This window comes from Anarrhichthys ocellatus, unplaced genomic scaffold (genome assembly GCF_004355925.1).
Source record: "Anarrhichthys ocellatus isolate YVR2014 unplaced genomic scaffold, GSC_Weel_1.0 scaffold13, whole genome shotgun sequence".
Taxonomy (NCBI): Eukaryota; Metazoa; Chordata; class Actinopteri; order Perciformes; family Anarhichadidae; genus Anarrhichthys; species Anarrhichthys ocellatus.
The window spans coordinates 4,154,775-4,178,575 of record NW_022280043.1 but is presented as its reverse complement, the minus strand read 5'-3'; the positions used below and the strand labels follow the sequence as shown (position 1 = coordinate 4,178,575).

Genomic DNA, 23,801 nt, shown 5'->3' with positions numbered 1-23,801 from the left:
ACGTGTTTACACAGACAATAATATTTTTGCTCCATTAATTTTCCTCCCAAACTTTGAAGACACCTTCATCACTGCTGCAATATAATCCCATGAATTGAATCCATAGACTCAAAAATGTAATGTCCTTCTAGATCCTTAACACCACCAGGGAGATACAACAGTGAGTAGTCCATGGTGAAATAACAGAGGATGACTGATGTGATGACAGATAAGCACATATCAGAAAGTCTGCAAGAATGAATGAGCAGAGAAGCATGAAGGGTGAATTTGGTGTGCACAGATCTCAGTATCTGACTGACTCTTACATATCTCCCTCTTCAGAGGAGTATTCGTTTCACTGCATCTCTCACACACTCTGCATCTCTTGCTCTCTCTCTTCCCCTCCCTCTCCCTTCTCTGCCCGTATCGCACTCTCTCCATTTGTTCTCGATAATCCTTCTTCCTCTTCAGACCTTGCTCTCTATCTCACTCTCCCCTTTTCCTTCCTCCCTCATCTCCTCTCGCTATTTCTCCCTCTTCCACTCTTTCTTTGTTTATCCCGAGGAATGCAGTATGTGGCAGGCTGTGGCTCTCTGGCTGTTGATACTCGCTACTCTGCTCCGGGGTGAGTGACTTTCATTGGTGCTCTGACAGATACTGTGCTCGAACACGTGTGTGTTTTCCACATGTGCTGTATATACTGTATGTGCTCTTGCATGTCTTGTGCAAGCGAGCACTCTGTTCCTAATAACTGTGCACTCCGCAGCTCATTTCCACACCGGGAGAGAGTCTGTTGGTGTGTAGGCAGACAGAAAAAAATGGATTTATTTTGTTTGTAATGAGCAAGCAGCAGTATGAAATGCAATCATCTTTACTGCAAATTGCAGAGCTGAGCTGTGCATTTTTTGTTGTTGCTATAAGACAATACTGTAATGGATGGATGGATGATAGATAGATATGCTGAGAGAAAGAGAGGGGGATTATGAGGCAGCTAGTGGATAATATACTTGACAGTAGGGACTATTCATCTGAATTATAGGCATATCTCTGGATTCATATTGATATTAATTAAGGTAGAGTAAATGAATATAGATTTGACACCATGCAGTAAGTCCATTCATTTAAGACTATTTAGCACTCCTACTGAAGTTGTATCTGCTGTTTGCCTGCAGAATGGGCTATTTAAAGTGTAAATTAGTTTTTTCATTCATTCAATGATAGCTCCCTCCACATCAAAGTGATTGCCGTGTGGAGAATGAATTAAAAAGTGAATCGAGGGCTTTGGTGGAGTTATAGGGTGAAGAGAGAGGCAGCTCTCTGTTCTCATCGTTCTGAGTGCTGTGTGTGTGTGTGTGTGTGTGTGTGTGTCTGTCAGGTGTGTGTCAGTGTTTAACAGCCTCACTATTTCCTGCATGAAATGAAACTGACAATTTTTACAGCGATTGGAAAGACTGTGACTGTCTGCTGGTGATCAATCAGATATGTATATTGATTAGCAGGAAAAGGATTATTTCTCTCTGGTCTCCTGCCTTCTTTTCTCATTGTTTTCTCACACATTTTCAATCCGTCTTGTCCCGTGTAATCCACTGTGCTGTAGATATACTGTGTATATATATATATATATATATATATATATATATATACAGTATATGTGCTACATCTCTAAAACATTACCTTTTCCTTTACCCCTAAAAGCCCACCCTCTGTTTTACCTCTACTGGAGCATCTCTACTCTCCCTCTGTTAGTTTGTTTCTCCTTCTCTTTCGTTCCCCTGGCTTTCAATTTCAACACCACTTTTCCTCAAACTCTCCATCGATCATCGTAATAAGACCATTTTACTGTTATTGCTCTCTCTTCGGTGCTCTCTTATCTTTGCTGGCACAGTTTTCTCTTTGTAACAGTCCCATGTTCTCTTGCTCTTCTTTTCTGATGCAACTCTCCCATTTTTCCATCCCGTCCATTGAACTCCCTCCCTCTGCCTCATTCAGTATCAGTGCAGGGTCCCCACCAGCGGTTTCTGCTCAGGGAGCTGCTGAGGGACTACAACCCCATGGAGAGGCCAGTGGCCAACGATTCACAGAGTCTCACTGTTCAGTTCTCCTTTACTCTGATGCAGGTCATGGATGTGGTAGGCATGGCACACATGTATCATAAACATGCACATACACTGATGCAATACATTCCAACAAGAAACAATACCGTGTATCTCCTCCTAATGTAATTCCCATGTAAAAGTGCTTTCAAAAGTTCAGCTATAGCTCATACGACGTTTCCTGAGTCTGAATCAGTCAAATCAAATCTCCCAAACGAAGTAGTTGAAGTAATCTTATCATGTGTTTCCATGGACAGCATTTCGTTTTTGGGCTGCAGCAGGGGGGATAATAACACAAAGAGGGAATATCATGCTAGAAAGACTGAAGATACCCACTTGATTTATCAGATTACATTAGCTTTAGTTGAATTTAGAATGTGGATTATGTCTTCCATCCTAACTGGAATCACATTACAGAGGGATCTCTCTCTCAATTCAATTCAATTCAAATTACCATTATTGGCATGAATGTCAAAGTTGCTGTTGTGTTGTTTTGTGTTATGCAAGGATGAAAAGAACCAGATCCTCACCACGAATGCCTGGCTGCAGATGGTGAGTGTTGTGAATAATATGAACTGTGATATCGATCTGTGTTGTGAAAAGCCTTGTGTATGCCTCCCATCACTCGCATGGAACATTTTGTGAATATCATGAGAATTCACCAGGCTATTTGTCTCTGTCAAGTCAATCTTCATTTTAGAGCCCAAAATCACAAATCACACTTTACAATCTGTGCAGCATGCGGCACCTTCTGTCCTTCAATCATTGATTTGAATTGTAGGAAAAAAAGCTCCTCAAAATATCCCAAAAAGAAGAGCAGGAAGAGCAGCAGAGGAGGGATCCCTTTTCTAGGATATGTTTTGTGAACAGTGTAGACTGAAATTACAATAAATAAAAAAAGAACAATATGGAGAATCAGAATGTGTGTCCATGTATGTGTGTGCATGTTGTCATGTTTATTATGTTAATATGTAAAACCAGTGTTGTGCTTGTGTCTCCCAGCAGTGGTATGACCACTACCTCCAGTGGAACCAGTCAGAGTATCCTGGAGTTAAGAACCTCCGGTTCACTTCTGACCAGGTCTGGACACCTGACATATTGCTCTACAACAGGTACGTGTGGAATATAAGCATACACACCCCCAGTGCTGCCGCTGAGCTCTAAACTATCTCACCCCTGTGTTACTATCCTCCAGTGCTCATGATAAGTTTGATGCCACCTTTAAGACTAACGTGCTGGTTAACTCCAGTGGCTTCTGTGAGTATCTGCCTCCAGGTACGTTCTTATTAATCAGCATCTGGTCCTCAAAACCAAACTACGTCTTCAGTCATTCTGCACACACACACACAGTATTACTCATGCTGCGGCAAATTCATCCTATATTTACTGCAATCTATTTAATATTTTCTTCCAAATTGCTGCAACAAAAAACATGTTTTTTCAAGTAACATCTTGAGATGAATTAACTTGACTTTGATATCAACTTCCCTTTCACTTTAAACTATTTCCCCTGCTTTTTTGAAAGGAATATTTGTCAGCACATGTGCCGTGGATGTGCGATGGTTTCCATTTGACGTCCAGCGCTGTGAACTGAAGTTTGGCTCGTGGACATTTGACGGCTGGCTGCTAGACCTCCAAATGAAGGAGGCAGATGTGTCAGGATACATGACCAACGGAGAGTGGGACCTAGTGGGTAAGACAAACAGTGTTGCTTAGTAACAGAGCTGACATTACCGCCAACGATTTTAGTAGAAGTTGCCTTATGAACATTTCATCTAATGAAAATACAACAAAACAAATCAGTAATGTATAAACAACAGATTCTGTGTTCAACAGCATCTTTTTATGATGCTGGTCCTATGTCAGATCTTTTTGATATGCTTCTCATTTCACACACTGACTGGTGTATTATAATGCCGTCTTTGCCGCACCTGCGCCTTTTCTCTTCCACTTTAGAGGTCCCTGGAGGTCGTCACGAAGTTTTCTATGACTGCTGTCCAGAGCCCTACTTCGATGTCACCTTTGTGGTGACCTTACGAAGGAGGACCTTGTTTTACGCTCTCAACCTCCTCATCCCCGTTGTGCTCCTCTCCTCCATGACTCTGGTGGTGTTCCTGCTCCCCTCCAACTCGGGGGAGAAGATCAGCCTGGGTGAGGAGTAATAAGAGGAGAGGGTGGAGAAGAACAGGGGTGAGGGATGATGTTATAATGAGAACGGTTGAGAATATATGAGATACGTAAAACTAGATGTGTGACTGCTGTAAGATCAAATATATTTCTTGCTGCATATTCGTTACTCCTTCCTTGTGAAAGCATTGGATTATTTCACTCTTCTAGTGTTTCTCTTACAATCTCTCTGTCAACATTACTGGAAAACTTTCAATCAGCTAAGCAGAGCTTTAGTGTGTGAGGAGGGCTGGGACGGAGAGAAGTAGAGGCAGAGAAAAGACAGAGACAAAGCCAGAGGGAATTTGAGAAATCAAATGAGTTTTCCTCGGGTTGTCAGACAGACCGACGGTTGTAGATAGAAGTCTACTGCACCAAATATACTGTCCCAATAAGCGCACTCACTTACTTTCTTCTCTTGAGGATTCTCTCCTCTTTTTTTTTTTTGTTGCATCCCACTAATCCCTGGTGTCCTGTTTCTGCCACCAGGCATCACAGTTCTTCTTTCTCTGACTGTCTTCATGCTGATGGTTGCAGAGATTATGCCCCCCACTTCAGATTCTGTGCCCCTGATAGGTCAGTTTCCTTTTGCATAATGGTCATGTGTGTATCTGTCCGTGAGTTTTGGTGGTTTTTTTGGAAGGGGGAATTGACATCGTTCATAGCATACAGATTGTCAGCACCCTAATGAGTGAAATGTGCCTCCCTCCGGTCTGTCTCAGGTCAGTACTTTGTCAGCACCATGGTGATTGTCGGGATGTCAGTAGTGGCCACAGTCATCGTCCTTCAGTTCCATCACCACAGCCCCAACAGTGCACACATGCCATGTTGGGTGAGTGTAATAATTACGATAATAAACTTTATCCACGGAGAACCTTTCTAAATATCAAAAATGATATTGAAAATACTCTACAACAAAAAAGTAAAATAAAATAGTACAATGAAATGCAAAAAAACCCCAACTAACTGGATAAAATTGATGAAAGTGATTTAAAAGAAGGCACACATTCAGCTCAGCAGATCTTTGGCAGATCGTTTCAGAGTCTTGGGGCCTTAACAAGAAAACGCTTGATCACCCCTGGTCTTTATATTTGGCTCTTGCCAAGAGGCCACAGATTATGTGAAGACCGTTAAATTCAGTAATGCAGGGTGCCTGGTTGTGCAGTGCTTTGAGAGTTGACAGTAAAAGTTTTGAATCTATTCTAAAATGAACAGACAGACAGTGTTGAGAAGCAAAAACAGATGTAACAGTATCCCATCTCTTAGTTCTGGTTAAAAGCCTGCGGCTGAGTTTTATAGCCTGTCTAATTTTATTTCATCAAGGCAGGTGAAACGCGCACTGCATAATAATGTTACGAAATAAAGTCTCGTATGAGATTCACGGTGGCTTATAACCAAAGTCAAATCTTAACAATATTCCTTACAAGACTACACAAGCTTGGTAACCTGGTGATTTGTAATTAAGATGGTGAAAAATGTTATATCAAGATTAAAAACTAGAGGTTCAATGTGGCATGATAAGAATACTAGATATTGTTAACCCCGATCAGCAATCTGTTGAAGGCCAATTAAGACCATAAAGAAACATTTAAGAGTTCTTATCAGTGTTTGTGTCCTTGTGCGTCAGGTGAACTTGGTTCTGCTGCAGTGGGTTCCTTGGTTTCTGCGGATGAAGCGTCCAGGAGAGGGAGTGGAGCCTCCTCTTTCCAGCTGCCAAGTAGACTCTCAGAGCAAGACCCTGTCCTCTCCTACCACCACCACAACCACCGGCACCATCCCCACGCCAGTGCCCTCCAACCTCCCCCAGAGCCTCAACTCCCTGCAGGCCAGCCTGGCTCAGCTCAACCACACTCTGTCACACCCACTGCCCCACCGGCCCAACTCTCAGGCTGTTATCCTCCCTAATCCCATCCACAGAGATCCCAGCCCCAATCCACATCCACAGCCCAATGGCCATCTGTTTTACATGGGCTTCCAAACCTTCCAGACCACTGCGGAGCTGGAGCCAGTTCAGAGGAGCAGAGCCACAAGTCATGGGAGGTTCAGCGGTGGAGGGGAAGGAGAGGGAGCAGAGGCAGGAGGAGGACCAGCTGGAGATACACCCATCCATCACCACATCCAATCTTCCAAATTTGGGAGCCCCCCACAGGAAACTCCACTGACCCTGGACCCTGATCCATTAACCACATCCTCTGGACCCTGCGGCCTAGAGGCTGGGGTTGTAGCAGGGAGATCAGCTGCTATACATACCCACAGCGGTGTGATCCGATCTGTGGCTGTAGACAACCAGCTGCAGGCTCTTCTGATGGAGGTGCAGTTCTTAGTCGAACGCGTTAAGGAGCAGGACCGGCAGCTCAGTTTGGCAGAGCAGTGGCAGTTTGCTGCAGCTGTCATCGACCGCCTGTGCTTCATGGGATTCAGTGTTTTCAACGTCATCTGTACCATCGCTATTCTCATGGCTGCACCCAACTTTGGAGAGGCTCTGTCAAAAGACTTCCTCTGACGGACCAAAAACAGAGAAATATGGGAGAGTGGGAGATGTTTAGGATTTGTTGGAAGAACAATGGCTGCTAATAACACTGGGACATACAACAGCAGATATTTCCTATTCAGTAAGCTGGAGTGGACTGTGATGCAAAGATGTTATGATGCTATTTTGTTGCGCGCGCCATTTTTTCACAATACAATATACCTGACGATGCTCGCATTTGCTGTTCACACATCCTCTTTGCAATGTTTTCTATGAATGTTTGATTGATGTGTTTTGTTTTCCCACCTGCCCAAAACAGTCAAAGAATTTTCTCATGCATTAATTGTTTTGGTGAGTTTAACTTTTAACTGTCAACTGAAACCTTCAACAGAGCAGCAAATGCTTGACTGGAATATGGATAACCGTTTGTGGATTTGTACCTTTCATTTTATATTATTTGACAGTGAAATGAGAAATGAAGAGTTTTGTGAATGAGGATCCTAAAAGAAATCATCCTAGAATTTATGTGATAACTGGGAAGCATGACTTTACCAAAATTTGTTATAAAGTATTTGTACTGCCGTTGCCGATGCTACATGAAGATGCTCAATAGAGAAACTGGACACTGACGTGCTGCATGTAAACCTGCATTTCCTGACAATACAGACCATAGTCTGTGTGCTGTTTTGTTACAAGCTTCCCCAAATACTATTTATACAGCGGTACACAGTTTGTTACCAGTGATAGGTTTCATTACAGGATTTTATTTTTTTATGAGTTTTTTTAGAATTGATTTTTCTATTTCATTAAAGGTTTTCCCAAGGGTTCCCTTTCAATACGATGCCTAAAGTCATTGTGATCAGTATTTATTCCAACACTCTTTTATCACAATAATATAGCCTGAACATCATCCATATGTAATGTGATGACATTGGTGATTCATTCTGCAGCAACTTTAACAATCACGTTAGATAGTACACTGAAGTGCTTACTATGAAGTAAAAAAACGAATATCCCGAGACAACTACCGCCAGAGTTTTTAACCTTTATTTAACCAAGATAGGTCCCATTGGGATTCAAAAAATCTCTTTTTAATGGGACTCCTGGTCAAGATATGCAGCAGCACAAGAAAGTGAGTGTAAACAGACACAATAACAGAAGAACAGACAATACTACAACATATAACATCACGAGGAAGAAAGTGCAACACAAGCCATGCATCCAGACACCCCAACGATTCTGTCTCCATATCTTTCAAAATGGATTTGTTATTCACTTTCTATAAAATGAAACTGTTCAATGACATGATAGCTCAGATGAGAAGGGTTTTTAAAGAACTCTGCCTTGTTTCCAAATATGGGATAGACTTTGGCTGTCACAGCATAGAGCAGATATTTCAAAGCTCTGGTTTTATGCATAATGTGGAACAACATTGTCCTTCTGTGCAACACACACACACACACACACACACACACACACACGCACCACAGCAGCAAACCGTCTTTCATCCACGCACTCAGACTTTTGTGAATGCAGAAAAATATAATCTCTCTGACCCTGGCTGTACCCTGAATGTAAACCGCGCCACACATTTTGAGTGTCGGTCACTTTGAATGCCAATGAGTTGTGACAGACCGAGCTGTAAACATTGTGAAATAAACAGACCTTGTGTTTTGTACTCTCCAGACATGCATCAAATGTCCTATTCTCTGGCTCTCGTCCCTTCGATTGAGTTTTAAGGACACAGAAACAGAGGACAGGATGAGTGAGGGGGTGAGAGGAAAAAGAGCCAGAGAGAGGAGAGTCAAGATGGAGGTAATGAAGCGCAGCAATAAAGAGAGCAAAAGGGAAGAAAGACGGAAAGAGAGATGGAAGGGAGGGCTATGCAGGGGCACACAGATGGTGAGGATGCAAAATGAAAGAGTAGGAAAAAGAACATGGTGGTTGCATGATCGAGAGAAACAGAGAAGGGGGGGCAAAAAGTGCTGAGAAAGCCAATAGGAGATGATAAAGTTTTTTACTGATTGCTCATTAATGGGAGAGGGAGAAGAGAGGAGTGAATCCCCCCTCCCCATCCTCCTCCGGGATGCTGCTGCTGCTAAACTGTTCTTAGACCAGCATTTAGGGGTGACTGGACATAATAATGCAAACACACCGATGATTGAATTTGGTTAATTGCTGTTTTGGCACTGCCTAACCCCAACCTTCAGCCCGGAGGCTATTAATTAGGCTTTCAACTTTTTCATTGTGAGTACAGTATATGTGCAGGCAGGGCAGTTTACTAGTGGAGCTGTGCATTTCAATGGCCTACGCAGCTCCTTCTGCCCGTGTGACTGCTGCTGCTGCTTCCTCACACAGCTGAGAGAAGCAATACAGCACATGTGATAAATCTAAGATGCTCCCCTCCTTCGGCGGCTCTGTCACTTGTCCTGTGTTGACACTTCACGCAGAGCTGTTTGTTCAGAGGAGAAGCAAACACAGTCATACAAACCAGTGGAGCTTGATGCAGCGAGCAGGAGAGTGGGATGCATAAATATTTCTGCAATATCAAGGGGCAATGTGTGGCTGCATTTGTCGCACAAATTTGCACCCACATCCACACGAAGCAGAGCAACCGCAAACCCACTCACGCACACCAAGTGGTGAAAGTAAGGAAGCCTGCTGCAGACCTAATGCAGTAACTACGCATACTCCTAAAGCTCTCTGTCTCTTTATGTCTCTCTAGTGCTCACACACACACTCACACACACGCGTCCTGTAAACTGCTACTGACTGTGCTGTCAGTTCAGTTCTGTTTGCTCATGGGGGGAAAATAAGAGAGGGAGCAATTGTTAATATAATGTCCTGTATTGATAGTAAAACTACTGAAATGATATAATACACACAATAATTAAATATTTTTCTCAGTCTTTCTGACTGGCCTAACCAACTATAATAATCTTAATATTTCAGATGTCCAATGTCACATTTTGAAATATTTAAACCTACAAATAGGCAAAAAAAATCTACTTGTTTTGGTTTCTTTTTTAATTCCATGATCCTTCAAAGCTACACATATTTCTGTGATGAAGTTGTGGTAAGAAACTGATCAACACTGAAGTCAGACCATTAGCAAGACGTCTCCCAGGACAGGTTTCTGGCCCAGGGATGTTGGATTTTCAAAATTCAGATGTCTCAAGATAACATCCCAGACCACCAACAGTCAATAGCTTTTAATTACGTGATGCAGACCCTCGATGCAAGTCGATATGGAATGACCGTTCCACGGCCTGCTGGGTAATTGTCTCCCAGATCTAATTAAAATACATCGGAGTTGTTGAGAGAAAAGGACGTCAATGCAGGAAGCGGGAAGAAAGAAAACAGATGTGGGTACACAAAGTGAGAGTGAAGTCTGCTTGTGTGACTCGACTCCAACACACACATTAAAAAAACAAAACATACTCAAACCTTTTATGTCGTCACACACAATCGTACACAACACGACAAAGGGAAATTTGAGCTCTGCATTTAACCCATCCTAAGCATTAAGAAACACTCTACTCCCTGAGCCACATCCGCACACACACACACACACACACACACACACACACACACACACACAATATTAAGCAAAAAAACTAACTTTGCATCAATAAATCGGTTTATTTAAAAGAATATGTTACAATTTATTACAGTAAGCGACGTAACCAAACACTTTGTCTTAAATTTTACATTTCAACATGTCAAAGAATCTGCAGGTTGTCAATCTCCATCCTCCTCCTCTTAGTGTGACTTTTCGAAAGCCAAAACAATATCAGGTGAAAAAACTTAACAGATGCTGAATTTAAGAAAGAATCTTACTGAAATAAATACAATTAGTGACACTTAACTTTAGTCAGGATGAGAGAGAGAGAGAGAGAGAGAAAGAGAGAGCACTGAACTTGAAGGTGGGCAGATCAGACAATGTCAGACAATCGACCACGTCAGACACGGTCCAATAACACAGACAAGGATCCTGGGAAATGCTTTCAGCCTTTAGGATTGCAATTCTCTCAATTCAAGGCTCAACACATTCAATCAGACCTCCTTTACACACCCGGCAAGGTATGTTGAAGCTCATTAATCACCCTAAATGGCCTTTGTGATCAGCACCATCATTAAAACAAGCAGTCTTAGCGAGAGCCACTGATCTCAATCTATGACTCTTAACTTGCTTGTAGCTAACAAAAAATACTGCTGACATTCTCATTACGAGCCAGGCAGGAGTTAAGGACGGGTGAAAATTGAATATTAGCATTTACAAACGTTCACTGGCATCGTACACTGATCACATGACTTACTTAAGAAGTAACAAACATCAGTTGGTGATGTTTTTGTTTTTGCACACATGTAATGCAACACAGGTCTGTGCTTTGAGCATCAGTTTGATTATCTTACAAGTGATTTTGCATAAATCAGCCATATCATGACATACAGTAAATTGATTTAGGAATGTTCTTATATTCGTGATAATAAACCATGATGACACCGATAGGAGGGCTCATTGTGTAAAAGCTCGAAGCAGCTGAACATGTAGTATCTTTTGGATAAAATATGAACTTTCCTAAATGTCCTTCTAAATGAGGTGATGGTAGTTAAAATATCGCACTGAGCAATGATTCCTATTTAATGGCAGCATGTAATCATATTCTAATGATGTTATAACCTGTAATTACATTTTTTATTTTTGTCAGCCTGAAGTCACCGTTGCATCAGATAACTCTGTTATACCGTATTACATTATGTTTATTACATTATTCTAGGAATGACAACATTAACTGGGCTCAACTGGGCTGGAGCTTGAATGTTTATTAAACTGCACCACAGTTCTGTGATCAGTTGCTACAAAGCCTTTAGTGAATGTGCTCCGTTATCTTCATATACATCATGTTGATAAAGTGTGCAAGCTGCCCTTTTTTTTTTTTTTTTTTTGCAAAGAACTCCTCTTTCCACTTAACCTGAATCCAAAGTGCAGAAGTGGTTCAACAGTACAGCGCAGTACCAGCTACAGAGATAAATAGTGCTGCGAGTGGAAAGGTCTTCTGGGTTGCAGGCATATAATAAATCCGGTGGGAGTAATCAGGGCGGTAGGGGAGCAGGAAGGAGGAGGAGGACCCCTGCTGTCTCTTTTGGGTAATACATGATAAACATGATGTACTCCACCTTCTGATCAGTGCTCCTCGTCATCAATGCCGCTCTACAATGGCCTCAAAACATTTGCATGGAGTGTTCACATTATACTATGAATACATAAACGTTGAACGCATGACTCATTTGATGTTGCAGCACATAATCATACTGTAGTCAGTCAAAAATGAATGTAAACTAAGCCCAGGCTAGTTCCAGTAATATGATCACTATCTGCCTCTTAGGTTACATTTCCCACATTTGGAGGCTGTTAATACTATTTGATAAAGTGCAACATTAGTCTAAAGTTTAACGTTGTTCCAGCTCATGTGTGAAATAAACACAGCAAAAAAGAAAATAAATAAAAAAAATGTCCACTTTCTCTCTCCCCTCTCTCTTTTGCCACATTACAATGTTAATAGTTATCTTTTATAAATGCAAATCGATAGACAGACAGATGAAAATGTGGTGTAATTCAGCTGTGACTTACATTCTGATGGCCTCACTCTGGTTGGCTCCTTGCCTTTGGGAGCCCCCTGGACGCATCGTTAGCAGGCACGAACACACTTTGCACGCCAACAACTGGCCAAAAAGACAAAGAAGAACTGCTGCTCCCATCCGTCAATGGAGAAGACCAAGTGTCTTCCTGTGGTCAGCATCTCTGATCAGTGTTATCTGCGTTAAACAGCCTCACTTTCTCTGCTAAGTCCAACAATATTTTCTTATTCACTTCAGCTTTCTCTTCCCAGCAGGACTCCTTCAGAGGAGGGTCAAACCGTCCACATGTACAAGTCACATTCCACTTCAAGTCCCTGCCAATAAGAAGAAGGATTGCATGAATCCATGACCAAGTCTTTTTGGACAGAGCTCTATTTTAATGCAAGATGATGGTGCGCTGGATTCAAGAGTTCTGGTTCATGTGTCTGTAGCCGTTTATGCTTCGGATTATTCGATTCGTTCATTTGCAGGTGCTTGTTGGTTTGCATGTATCGAGGGGGTGGGGGGGGGGGGGGGGGGGGTAGCTTCTGAGGTTGTAGCTGATGGAGTATAAACGATGACCATGTAGTTAATAGTATAGGAGTGTTGCTGGGTCTGGGGCTAGATGAGGGCTGAACTGAGCTGAGTCGGCGACGACGGTGTCTAGTTAAGAGGTAACAATCTCCCTTCCTAGGTGCCTCCATCCCTTCTGTGCCTCAGCAGCTGGAAAATATTCTGAAACAGAAACGGCAATCAGGAAGAAGACGCACAAACTCAAAAGACAGAAAACAGAAAGATTCATCCAAGCTCTTGATTAATCATGTACCGGACAGAGGCAGGCAAAGCCTTACCTTGCCACACATACCATCTTTACTGCAGTTCTTATTGTCCTTGTCTGTAGCCTCCTCTTCCACCTGTAGGAACACACACATTGCAGGAATAAGCGAAGGACACAACAGAAGGCTTGTAATATAGCAGGCTAGCCTGTTCACGGATGGTCCTTACCTCCTTCCTCCACTTTAGCTCACAGAAGACTCTCTCGAAGCACTCGTGCATGTAGTTAAACTGAACATCAGCCATGCACGGCAAATACAGAGAGAGAAACAGAAATTTAGATTTAAAAGACAAATACGTTTTTTTTGGAAATTCATGGCAAAGAGTTAGATAACGAGATTGATTCCACTCTCATGTCTCAAGATCACAGCCAGCAGCTGGTTAGCTTAGCACAAAGACTGGAAACAGAAGGAAACAGCTAGCCTAGCTTTGTCAATTGCTAAGAATATACATCGACCATCACCTGTAAATCTTACGAATGAACATGTATCTATATTTATTCCACACAAAAACTGAAGTGTAAAAGCACGGTCACACATCCGCGAAATCCTATGCGAGTGAGCGGGTGAAAAACATTTGTCTGGTGGCAAATCAAATTGGTATTCACATGGAGTTGACCGTAGGTGAACTGTCAGGCGAATATCCCCCCGGCAGGCGATGGTCACTTGCCTGCATTCGTGCGACCGCGCCTTAAAAAGGAAATGTGCAGTTTTAGGGGGCGTTATGTGCCTGGGACTATTTTCGTGGCTGGGACCTTTAACTTCCTGGAGTCTCCAAGAAACAGCTAAACAAACAAGAGGTGAGCTTTAGATGTGCTGCGAGCCAGACTGTATTTCTTTCTCCAGTCTTTATGCTGAGCTAGCGGGCTGCTAATGGTAACTTGAGAGTGGTATCGATCTTCTCACCCAACTGTTCCTTAAAATTACAAAGACAATCAGGTTCTGATGTTACGCAACATGAATTTAAACACTGGATATCAAGACATGTCAAGTTTTTAAAGATGACAAAGCTGTTATAAATGTTGCAACTGTAAGAGCTCTATTGTCACTAGAATAATTTGACTATTATAGCACATGTGTAATAATCCGTGTGAGATACTCACATAGGGTGTAAATATCTTGACCCAGCGCGGTTTCTTCTCTCCTCGTGCATATTCAAAGCAGAAGGCCATGCCCTCTTCATCTGTGTCCCATCTCTGCATCTCCGCCCAATCAAATGCAATCACCTGGTTCTGGAGCAACACTGAGGCTTTAGTACACTCGCTCCATCATGCACAGAAAATGTGTCCACACACACACACACACACACACACACACACACACACACACACACACACACACACACACACACACACACACACACACACACACACACACGCGCAAACTAACAAACAGTTGCTCCTTGCCTCGAGTGTCCCCTCCTCGGTGCAAGCGTGCAGCTTGAAGTGGTGAATGCTGATGGCTGTGATGACGTGGCCTTTACGTCGGGAGTCGCAGGAACAGTGTGGGAATATGATCTCATTGTAGCCCTCGCAATCCCTCAACAAACTCATATACTAAGGAAGGAAAGAGTCAGAGGAGACAAGATAGTGATGTTTTTACTATATATGACAATATGTAGTTCTGATGCTGGACTGTATCTGAGCTTTATGGCCAAAAAGCAGAGAACAGTCAGACACCTTGGTTATTGTCTGCAGCCAAACTGATCTGAACACAGGGTCGGAGTGTTTAATCTCTAAGTAGAGAGGCTAATCTATTCATGCACACTTTCCTCCCCAGTCAACCCTACACTCTCTCTGTTATATCACACACAGTGAAGGGAGACTTAACAAGTGGGAGAGAGGGGATCACATTGACCACACTGAACTATAATATCTGCCTCTGTAAGTCATTCAGGAACAGTCGTAGAGTAGCTGTGTGGTGTCTGTCCACATGTGAGAGACTGACCATGGACAGCTTCTTCTGCTCGGCCAGCTTTTGCAGCTGGTAGGACTTCTGCTCTGCTTTGATGAAGCCTTTCTTCACATCATCTACAGCCTGCAACGATAGGGGACACTGTTAAAGCAAACCCGCAAAAAGCACGTTCATATACACACACACACACACACATAAAAAAAGAAAGACAGACACACCTGGTGAAAGAAGTAGTTGACAGCAAGCTGGTTGTCATTGAGCAGAATCTCCTCCTCTGTAGTGAAGAGCCACTTGCGCAGGGTGAGGCAGGTTCCTGGGATGGCTGAGGTATAGTTCTGTACGTACAGTTTGTGGGGGAACTCGTTGGGGGCGAGCTTACGCACTGAGGGAGAAAGAGAGAGAGAGAGACAAAAGGGAGGGAGGGAATGAAAGAGAGTGACGTACCATTCTTACGTGGCGAGAAAAAAAAAAGCCTTGTTCAAAAATCTTGACACGCTACCTAGTTTATCGACGTTTGTTGCTATAAATGCAAACCACAGGAAAGATTAGTGTCACATATGTTAGATACTAGATGCTTGATATTCTCATCTTGGTGGTATGCAGTAAAAAGAGAAAAGACAATCAACTGACAAACCCACTGCAAATATCATCTACTGAAAAAATGAAGTCAGGAAAGCATCGGTGATCCTTTGACTTTTGCTTCAGCACCATCATCGGGTCAAAACAATCTGTTGTCCGTGCAATACGGACACAGACTGAATTCAAGTAGCTTCGACTAAGGAAACATATCTAAACCTTGAAGCAGCCAACAGATGCTTATTGGGTTAAAAGGACAGTGAAATGAGTCTGGTTATACATTATAGAGCTCACATGAAGAAAACATATCTTCAAGTGAACAACGATGCAAAAAGGTCACCAGTGTGAAAAGGCGATTTCATCATTTTGTTTTTTGCGCCAAGAATTCTTCCTCCAATTTGGAAATAAAACAGACTTCGGAGAGTGGAAGGAATGTAAATATTTATGATGATTTAATCTGCCACTGATAAAAAAACATGGATGACTTTCTCCACATGATACAACACTCTTAACTTCCAATTCATTCTTTGGGCTGAAAGAAACCATTCTGTACTCTTGTGACCTGCATGCAAGATTTCAAAGAAAGTTGGGAAACATTTTCTCCACGTAGCAAAGGAACACACACGCAAACTCAAAGCTCAACTACGTGTTCTTACTCACCGAAGGTGTGGTTGATGACCTCAAACAGAGCAAAATAGCTGGCTGTTACACTGTCCATCCCCAGCTTCATTACCGCAGCCTGAGAGGAAAACAGAAAGACAGAATGAGAGTTAAGAAAAAAGGAAACAGAAAGAGTAAAACATTTGCAAGATGACTGTAATCGGGTCGGCTTTACAATGCTCACAGTGGCTCAGGCCTGTTTACCTGGTAGACCTGGTCAGTAGTAGAATTTTTGCAAACTCTAACGGTGAGCGTGGTTTTGTCGGGCATGGCTATTCTCAACTCCACATCTGACACGCCGTTATAGTTCTGGGTCATGAGAAGGGGAGACAAACTGCACGGTGAGTCACATGCAACTGCAGAGCGACACAAACATGGGAGTGTTTGTTTCTTTTTACCTCATCTGATTCAGACAGGAACCCCTGCATGATGTCACTTTCTCCAATTACCCGTACAGAGCACACTGCAGACAACAGACCAGATACATAAAAGGTAAAGATTGTCTTTTTGTGAAATATCCGTGGTTATACAACGCAATACAATAAAAAGGTATAGTTATGCACTTCGGAGTGTTTATCACAGACCTTTCCACACTTTTGCCCCCATTACTTCACTTTACAAACCTCAGAAAGGATGATACGAATTACTACAATCTGACTGAACCAATGTTTTCTAGAAACCGTACATCCCCTTCTCTCCGCCTGACCTTTCTCCATGTACTCTTCAAGGCCTCTGCGTCGTGCGTCCAGCTGCTGCTCTGACAGGGAAAAAGGCCATTTCCCAGGCAGCTTGGGGAATGGGAAGTTGGCAAACTCCCTCTTCAGGTTTTGGTGTAGGATCACGAACTCACGGTAACGCTTGGAGCACAGCTGCCTGCCCGCCATGTACACATTATAGACCTGGAAGTGAATGCAGAGAAAGTGAAAAATGAATGTCCCAACGCGATAACAGGGAGTTTAAGACCAATCCTGTCGCTTATTCATCCATTCATGCTTCCAAAATCTGACTTCCTCCTCTCATTTAGTCATCTACGAATTCATCCACAGCTGCACCCACCACAAACTTTTCCTGGTTGAGCTCGGTGTGTTTGTAGCTCGGCACAGAGATGGGGACGGCCTGCTTGTCGGAGTAGTCGTAGCAGGACTGGGCTGAAATGTCGTCTCCGGGATCCAAGCAGTCGGTCTCCTGGGGCGGGACGGACAGCACGGCCAGCGCCAGCTCCCGCTCTCCAGCCCGGATCAGGTCCACCACCTGCTTGTGGGTTGCTCCCTCTACATTCACACCATTACTAGAGGAAACACGGAGGAAGAGATGTGGTAGCTGTTGAGTTTTTTGTTTGTTTTTTTATTCGAGAGCCCTAAATAGAACACACGTTCTGAATGAAATGACAGAAAGTGAAGAAGAGTTAAAAAGTGAATTAAGTGCAACAGCTTCTGTTACTGTGTGGCACAGTGACAGAGGCTTTGTCCTCAGGAGTAAGACCTTTTGGTTTATGTCATCAGGAAAGCTGAGCATGAGTAACGCTGGGTGTTTGCCCTTTTGGCCGGCATGTGTCATGCTGGAGCGTCCTGACCTATAGTTAACTTTACTCTAAACAGCCACTGCATTAAGCTCTCAGCATCCCCTCCAGCCGTTTGTTTAAATCCCAAAATAATGGGTAGTTTGGCAAATTAAGGTGTAAACTGTGTCAGAATGAGATTTAGTAAATCACATTATTCTGTGCTTTAAGTTTCCTGCTAATGTACTTTTGCAATGTTTTCAGCAGTGCGCTGCAGGGATGACGTCTTTTTAAAAGGCCAATCACGGAAGTTAGCGTCGCTCTGGTTCCCTCGACAAAGAAAACAATGGGATTTTTCTGTTGGAAGTTTAGAAAATTGCAGAAAAAAAGCTCCATGGCAAACACAAGTTAATGATAATTACACATTTTGTTTAGCAAGATAATCTTCACAAATAAACACGGGAAGCATGAATGTAATCGCCAGAAGTAAAACGTTAACATGAGGCATGAAACGAATTACACCTCAGTCACATGAGCGTGAGAATACACAACGAGGCTGTGAAAGTGATGACGTTTTGTAGTCTCATTTAGCCACTTTGCTAAATGCAAAAGCTACGATTATGTCAGTGGAAATAAGCAAAGACCAATAGGGGAGACACAAATAAAACCATCTTGCAGGTGGGAGAAAGAACAAATGTCTCCTACAACAGAAACTACAGACTAAGCATTTTGGCAGCTCTTTTGTTTTAGCAACTTTATGACTATAAAATAAGCACCTGATGTGGTGCCCTTTGCACTTGCACGATCAGCACTTCTGAGCATCATAAATATTTTCAAGAGGCATTTCTCTCCTCTGTATTTATAATTCAAGGTAATAGTTATTGTATTTGTTTATATCACTGCTGTTTTCTATGCTGTTCTTTAAAGCTAAATCTGCCACAGCAATATACACTGCAAGATAGACGGGGTATTGATCCGAGTGTTTAACATTATACACTTTATTGTCTTGCACTATAAATTATTCTGTACTGAAGGTTCAGAAGCAGTTTGTAAATGTGCGAAGATATAATCGAGAGCAAGTATGTATTTGGGCCTGACTGACAGGTTGTCCTGTGTGTACATTATACAAAAATGCACATACATACATTCTCATTCTTGCACATAAGCGTGCAGAAATAATGGGGTCAACAAACTGCCAGGTTACTGCAGGCCATCCATCAACAAAGCAGTGTGCAAAAAGCCAGCCAATGAGATACTGGCTTTTTAGAGAGCGAAGCCAATCAGAATTGAACTGAAGGCATCCCTCCTCCCTTTCTGCATCACCTTATTCAGACTACACTGGAGCATCAGTACTGATGCTGCGGGTTCCTCTCCATAGCAACAGAGCCTAACATCAGCAAGCAATCTCCATGCATACTAACGATTTAGGACGATCACCTCTATCCTAAATGCAGTACACACACACACACACACACACACACACACACATGCTCACTGGTAGCAACATCAAAGCCATGTATGGTTAGATGCAGTGGGGCATGCAGACATATAACAAACTGCATCTGGTTCCATATTAATGTGTACAAGGGGTAGGATTTAGTGTGACGGGAATGTTTAATGATCCCTCAATCGTTTCTACCTGACACGCACGCACACACGCACGCGCACGCACGCACACACGCACACACACACACACACACACACACTCCTTTCATGAGGAAGAATGGCTCCTCTGCCCTGCAAGACCAGTATGGTAGTGCATGCTCACACGGGCTTTTTTGGTGGCCGAGACTGCTCCCAGTAAAAGATACTGGGGTCATCTGTACGTTAACGTTACTTAAATATGCTTCAGGTTAAGCTAAGACAGTATAGCCACTTACACCTCAAGAATCCTGTCCCCCTTCGAAATACCGGCTCTGTCGGCGGCACCTCCCGGTAGTACAGCACTGACATGCTGCAGTGGAGCGTACAGTTCCCCGTTAATGCTTCGTAGTTGCCCGCCTTCACTAACTTGTCCCCGAACATTGAAACCATAGCCCGAGTCAGACTTCACTATTCGAACCAGCCGTGGGCCTGAAGTAACGGTAGTTGCCGTCTGGCAGCTGCCGCCGGTGCCCGGTGTAACGTTACCGCTACCGGAGCCGTTGCGAGAAGAAGGGTGAGGCAACGGAGGGACCGATGAACAAATTCCTTCTCCCTCGACGTCCGCCATTTTTTCTATACTCTTTGTATCATCCAGTCAAATTCAGCTAACAATAAATATCCCACAAACATTAGCTTGTCGTAGCGGGCTAATCAGCTTGGCTAGCTAACTGACTGAGCTCACCGGGAAAAGCCGACAGAGTCCGATGATTCACGAGACCGCCCCAGGACGCGTTCCATTTGGGTCACGGGTGTAGCGGCTAGTTTCCTGGGTAGGAAACATAATTGTATACCGACAAGTCGTGAGTCAGTCAGTGGTTTCTTTTGACTAAATTAGGAATGTAATAAACAAATCTGTTAGCCAGTTGTGCCCAAACTGTGGATCGGGATCCCTTGTACCCAAAGTAAAGCCTCTGGGTCTATAGGATAGGAAAATAAACTATCTTTAACTTTTTTTTTTGTATTAATCATGGTGAAATGTCGACGAAATCTTTGTCTGGACTACTCACAGCTCATGTCCATATTGACACCATAACTTGACAATATGAGTTATTAGTCGACTTTGTTTAAACGCCAAATTGTTTTTTACATTCAGCTTCGTAGTCGTAAAAATTGCTTTTCTTTACCTTAAACGGGATATATATACATTTTAGATTGAAGTAATTTGATGTTGTCACATTCTGTTGTGTTGTGCTTATTTACTATTTCATGACATTTGATAGACCAAACAATGACCCAATTAACCCCAAAAATAATTGTCGGATTATAAGAATAATCGTTAGTTGCAGCCCCAAATTCAACAACCTTGTAAAGTAATAACTTCCATCATCCCAGTGTTCTGTGTTTGATAACTTCACATCATTGATCTTGACTTTAAAGCAGGGTTACTAAATCAAATTAAGAAAGATGGGCCTGCCATACAAGCTGAATTATAAACCAGGAGTAACTGAGAACACATCTGCTCTGGGTTTCCAAATGCCATAGGTTCAGTTTGTTTCAATTTGTGTCACATAATTGGATTCATTTCTAAATTTTCAGAGAATTTGCAAAGCTCAAACAGGTGCTGCATTCTCATAATATTGAGGCCCTGTCTTATAGAGAGGCCCTGTGTCCAAGTTTTCGAATTGTACATATTCCTAAAGTTTTCTTTACTGTCATTTAATTTGATAATTTTAATAAAATCCAGTTTTATTCCAGACGAGGAGTTGGTTGGAACTGGTTGCCTTCTGGGTAGAAATTAATGAAGCTGCCATGCGCAGTCTGCTTTGTGGAAGTGACATGGTATAAACAAAGCACAGAGGCGGGGAATTCAGGGGCCCCTGAACAGGCTAGTCCAGCCATGCCTCCTCTTCAGGTGCAAGGTGACAGCTGTGAGGCTTCAGACATGTTTCTTGCTCACCTAAATAATGCTTAGATTGGTAAACCTTTGGTAAATACTTCTCATCCTCTGTCTTAGGCTAATTGATTCCAGCCACACAAGACCACAGGGAAATAAATGGCATGGACACCTCAGAGTGAAAGCTTCAAACACAAGGGGGCATTGTGAAGCACACAAAATGTATGGTCACATTTTTGTTTATTTGAGAAATATTTGATAGAACGAATTTCTGTGATTTGCTAATCATAATAAAACTTCTTTAGAAGTGTATTACTATCTATGCCCAGTAGGTGGCAGTGCAGCGCTGGGGTTTCGCCTCGCGGCCCTGCAGCGTCTCCTCATAGCTTGAGAAGAATGAAGGAGCCACACCTTTGCCTGTCTCGATCATTTCCTGTTTTCTCAGGTTAGTGACTTGTAAAGTGCACCGAATATGACATATGAATTGGGGACCAATGTTTAGTGAACATTTTTATAGATTACTTTGTGTTTCATGTGTTTCGAGTGCTCGCTAAACTGATAGTAGCCTTGCATTACATTCCCTTGTTTCTTTCTGGCTCCAACACATTCTACTTTTTGTTTATGAGGTGAATGGACTCTTTATGTTCTGGTAGGTCGTTTCATCCTAAATATGTAAGTTAATGTTACTGAAATGTGTATATAAGTGTTGTGAATGTTGGTGAGCATGTATTAGCGGTTCGCTATGCTGATAGAGCAGCGCCGCCATGTGGAATAGTGTCTTTCTCATGGAGGCCACAGTAGCTGTGAGCACATTGCAAAAGTGCAGTTAGGAAGGGCTTTGTCCCAAGCTACCACAAATATGTGGGTTGAACATAGTTATGTAACTTGTTAATGTAATGATAGCAGTGTGAACTTTGATTATTTAGTTTGAGAGAATTGAATGTATTTTTCCTGTACATTGTCATGTAAAACTGAGGAAACATACAGGAGATTGTTTTCACTTGGAAAAGTGTGAAATAAATATAGCTTGAGAAGACGTTGAATGAAGAAGCTACACGTTTGCCTGTCTCAATCATTTCCTGGCATAAATCTGTTATCAGGCTCTTTCAAGCTGGGACCTGTAACAGCATCATAGCAGCAAAAAGCATTTGTGTTGGAAAACCAAGTGGTGAACGTGAGAACACAGCACAATTACTGAAATCTTTATAAACATGTGCATGAAGATTACTGCCTATAAAGTTTTGGAGATTTATTTTACTCACCCTTTGTTTAAGCCGCTCTAGTTTTAAACTCATACTCAGCGTTTTAAGGACCTCATACAGATGTAAAGCTGTGTTATTTCCTGCCCTACGTGTAATGCATCCAAACAGTGACATAATAGCAAACATTGCACCATGGGATGGGACCCTGAATGATGAGCTGAGAGACATTTTATATAGTATGTTAAATAAAAATGCAGATTATGTTTTTACAGATGATTCTAAAGGCTTTCTGCCTTGTAGATGCACAGTAGAGACGGTCAGCTGCACTTTGAATGATACCTGTATTTTTGTTTAGGAACACACACAAAACTTTCACAAAATGTGACATTTATTTTCCTTTCTTTATTGTTCACTGATTACATTGAACATCATTGATACAAACTCAAAGTCAGCACAATTTAAGTCCTCCAAGTCAACACAATAACCCATATGATTTATCTTTGTGTGTTTAACCAAGTTTTCCTTCTCAGAATATATGAAAATGACATGCAAATTGAATGGCTGTGACTGTAATACAGTGCAAATTAGATCGTCCAGTTTATGTTTTCATTTAGAACAAATTCAAATACCCAAAGAAGTTCTGAAGCAACGTGGCTTAAGACTATTGTTGCCCAAACACCATCATAGCGAAGCTTGCTGCAAAAACGATAAACTCTTCAAAAGAAACAACATCATCTTTGTCGCCATCCAGACCTTTGAAGAACTTGTCAAATTCCTTTTTGTCTTTGAGCTAAACAAAAGAAAAACAGAAGGAGTTGTAAATGCAAAACATAAACATTATGTCAAAGAGGCATTCACAGCTATATTGCCAAAGTGCTGCTTTTTTCTACTTACCTCATCCCCAAGCTCAGCGCGGAGCAATTCTCCAACTTCTTTCTTGCTCAAAGTCGTCTTGTCTCCATCTGTTCCAGCATAGTTGTCAAAGGTAGCCTTCAGGATTGCTATTGCGGCAATGAGCCCTCCCGGGTTTGCCATGGCTGGAATGAGAAAGTATTGTTGACTTTAGTCAGTGTTTATGACTAAATATGTTCACGCTTCATTCCATCTTATTAAAACATGGGTTGCACTGCTTTGGACCATCAAATTAAAAGACTGGGAAGAGTTGGATGAGCAACTTGTTAATTCCCAACACACTTCCTCAATGGTCACATTAACATAACTAATTCTTCTAAAGATGTATTCAGTACAAGCTGAACATTTTATTTTCCTTTTAAATCTTGCTCTTTTGTTACCTTGTCATCTTTTCTTTT

General features: G+C 42.3%; 3 protein-coding genes across 9 annotated transcripts; 1 reads left to right on the top strand and 2 right to left on the bottom strand.

The window, feature by feature from the left end:
- Positions 1-379: 379 nt before the first annotated feature.
- Positions 380-8,517, top strand: LOC116386711 (neuronal acetylcholine receptor subunit alpha-7-like). Of its 3 annotated transcripts, none has more exons than XM_031853159.1 (10): positions 380-604; positions 1,969-2,108; positions 2,580-2,624; positions 3,078-3,184; positions 3,268-3,347; positions 3,598-3,765; positions 4,029-4,223; positions 4,728-4,814; positions 4,961-5,070; positions 5,866-8,517. In XM_031853159.1, exons 1-10 carry the CDS (start codon positions 553-555, stop codon positions 6,739-6,741), a joined length of 1,860 nt encoding a protein of 619 aa, XP_031709019.1. In that variant the 5' UTR covers positions 380-552; the 3' UTR covers positions 6,742-8,517. The 3 variants fall into 3 exon arrangements, with proteins under 3 accessions (XP_031709019.1, XP_031709018.1, XP_031709021.1); XM_031853158.1 differs by having other exon boundaries at positions 3,075-3,184; XM_031853161.1 differs by lacking the exon at positions 2,580-2,624 and having other exon boundaries at positions 3,075-3,184.
- snx27b (sorting nexin 27b) lies at positions 1,713-20,140 on the bottom strand. 5 transcript variants are annotated; one of them, XM_031853164.1, is made up of 16 exons: positions 19,692-20,140; positions 17,370-17,601; positions 17,020-17,212; positions 16,712-16,776; positions 16,518-16,622; positions 16,314-16,392; positions 15,296-15,459; positions 15,111-15,200; positions 14,570-14,719; positions 14,267-14,395; positions 13,336-13,395; positions 13,196-13,244; positions 12,344-13,065; positions 6,489-6,737; positions 4,004-4,219; positions 1,713-3,758 (listed from the first exon to the last, which is right to left on the bottom strand). In XM_031853164.1, exons 1-13 carry the CDS (start codon positions 20,021-20,023, stop codon positions 12,998-13,000), a joined length of 1,716 nt encoding a protein of 571 aa, XP_031709024.1. In that variant the 5' UTR covers positions 20,024-20,140; the 3' UTR covers positions 1,713-3,758; positions 4,004-4,219; positions 6,489-6,737; positions 12,344-12,997. The 5 variants fall into 5 exon arrangements, with proteins under 5 accessions (XP_031709024.1, XP_031709026.1, XP_031709022.1 ...); XM_031853166.1 differs by having other exon boundaries at positions 6,489-13,065; positions 13,182-13,244; XM_031853162.1 differs by having other exon boundaries at positions 6,489-13,065.
- Positions 20,141-22,873: 2,733 nt separating this feature from the next.
- Positions 22,874-23,739, bottom strand: LOC116386916 (protein S100-A6-like). Its single transcript, XM_031853511.1, has 2 exons — positions 23,386-23,739; positions 22,874-23,281 (listed from the first exon to the last, which is right to left on the bottom strand). The coding sequence occupies exons 1-2, from the start codon at positions 23,524-23,526 to the stop codon at positions 23,153-23,155; spliced, it is 270 nt and encodes an 89-aa protein (XP_031709371.1). The 5' UTR covers positions 23,527-23,739; the 3' UTR covers positions 22,874-23,152.
- Positions 23,740-23,801: the final 62 nt, after the last annotated feature.

Excerpts from the sequence above, each read along its gene's own strand:
- LOC116386916 (XM_031853511.1), bottom strand. The coding sequence starts at position 23,526 with ATGGCAAACCCGGGAGGGCTCATTGCCGCAATAGCAATCCTGAAGGCT. Across the intron at positions 23,282-23,385 it reads GCGCTGAGCTTGGGGATGAG|CTCAAAGACAAAAAGGAATT; the intron begins GTAAGTAGAAAA and ends TCTTTTGTTTAG.
- snx27b (XM_031853162.1), bottom strand. The coding sequence starts at position 20,023 with ATGGCGGACGTCGAGGGAGAAGGAATTTGTTCATCGGTCCCTCCGTTG. Across the intron at positions 16,623-16,711 it reads TCCTGTCTGAATCAGATGAG|AACTATAACGGCGTGTCAGA; the intron begins GTAAAAAGAAAC and ends CTCATGACCCAG. Across the intron at positions 14,720-15,110 it reads AGCAGAAGAAGCTGTCCATG|TATATGAGTTTGTTGAGGGA; the intron begins GTCAGTCTCTCA and ends TTCCTTCCTTAG.
- LOC116386711 (XM_031853158.1), top strand. The coding sequence starts at position 553 with ATGTGGCAGGCTGTGGCTCTCTGGCTGTTGATACTCGCTACTCTGCTC. Across the intron at positions 3,348-3,597 it reads CTGTGAGTATCTGCCTCCAG|GAATATTTGTCAGCACATGT; the intron begins GTACGTTCTTAT and ends CTTTTTTGAAAG. Across the intron at positions 5,071-5,865 it reads GTGCACACATGCCATGTTGG|GTGAACTTGGTTCTGCTGCA; the intron begins GTGAGTGTAATA and ends CTTGTGCGTCAG.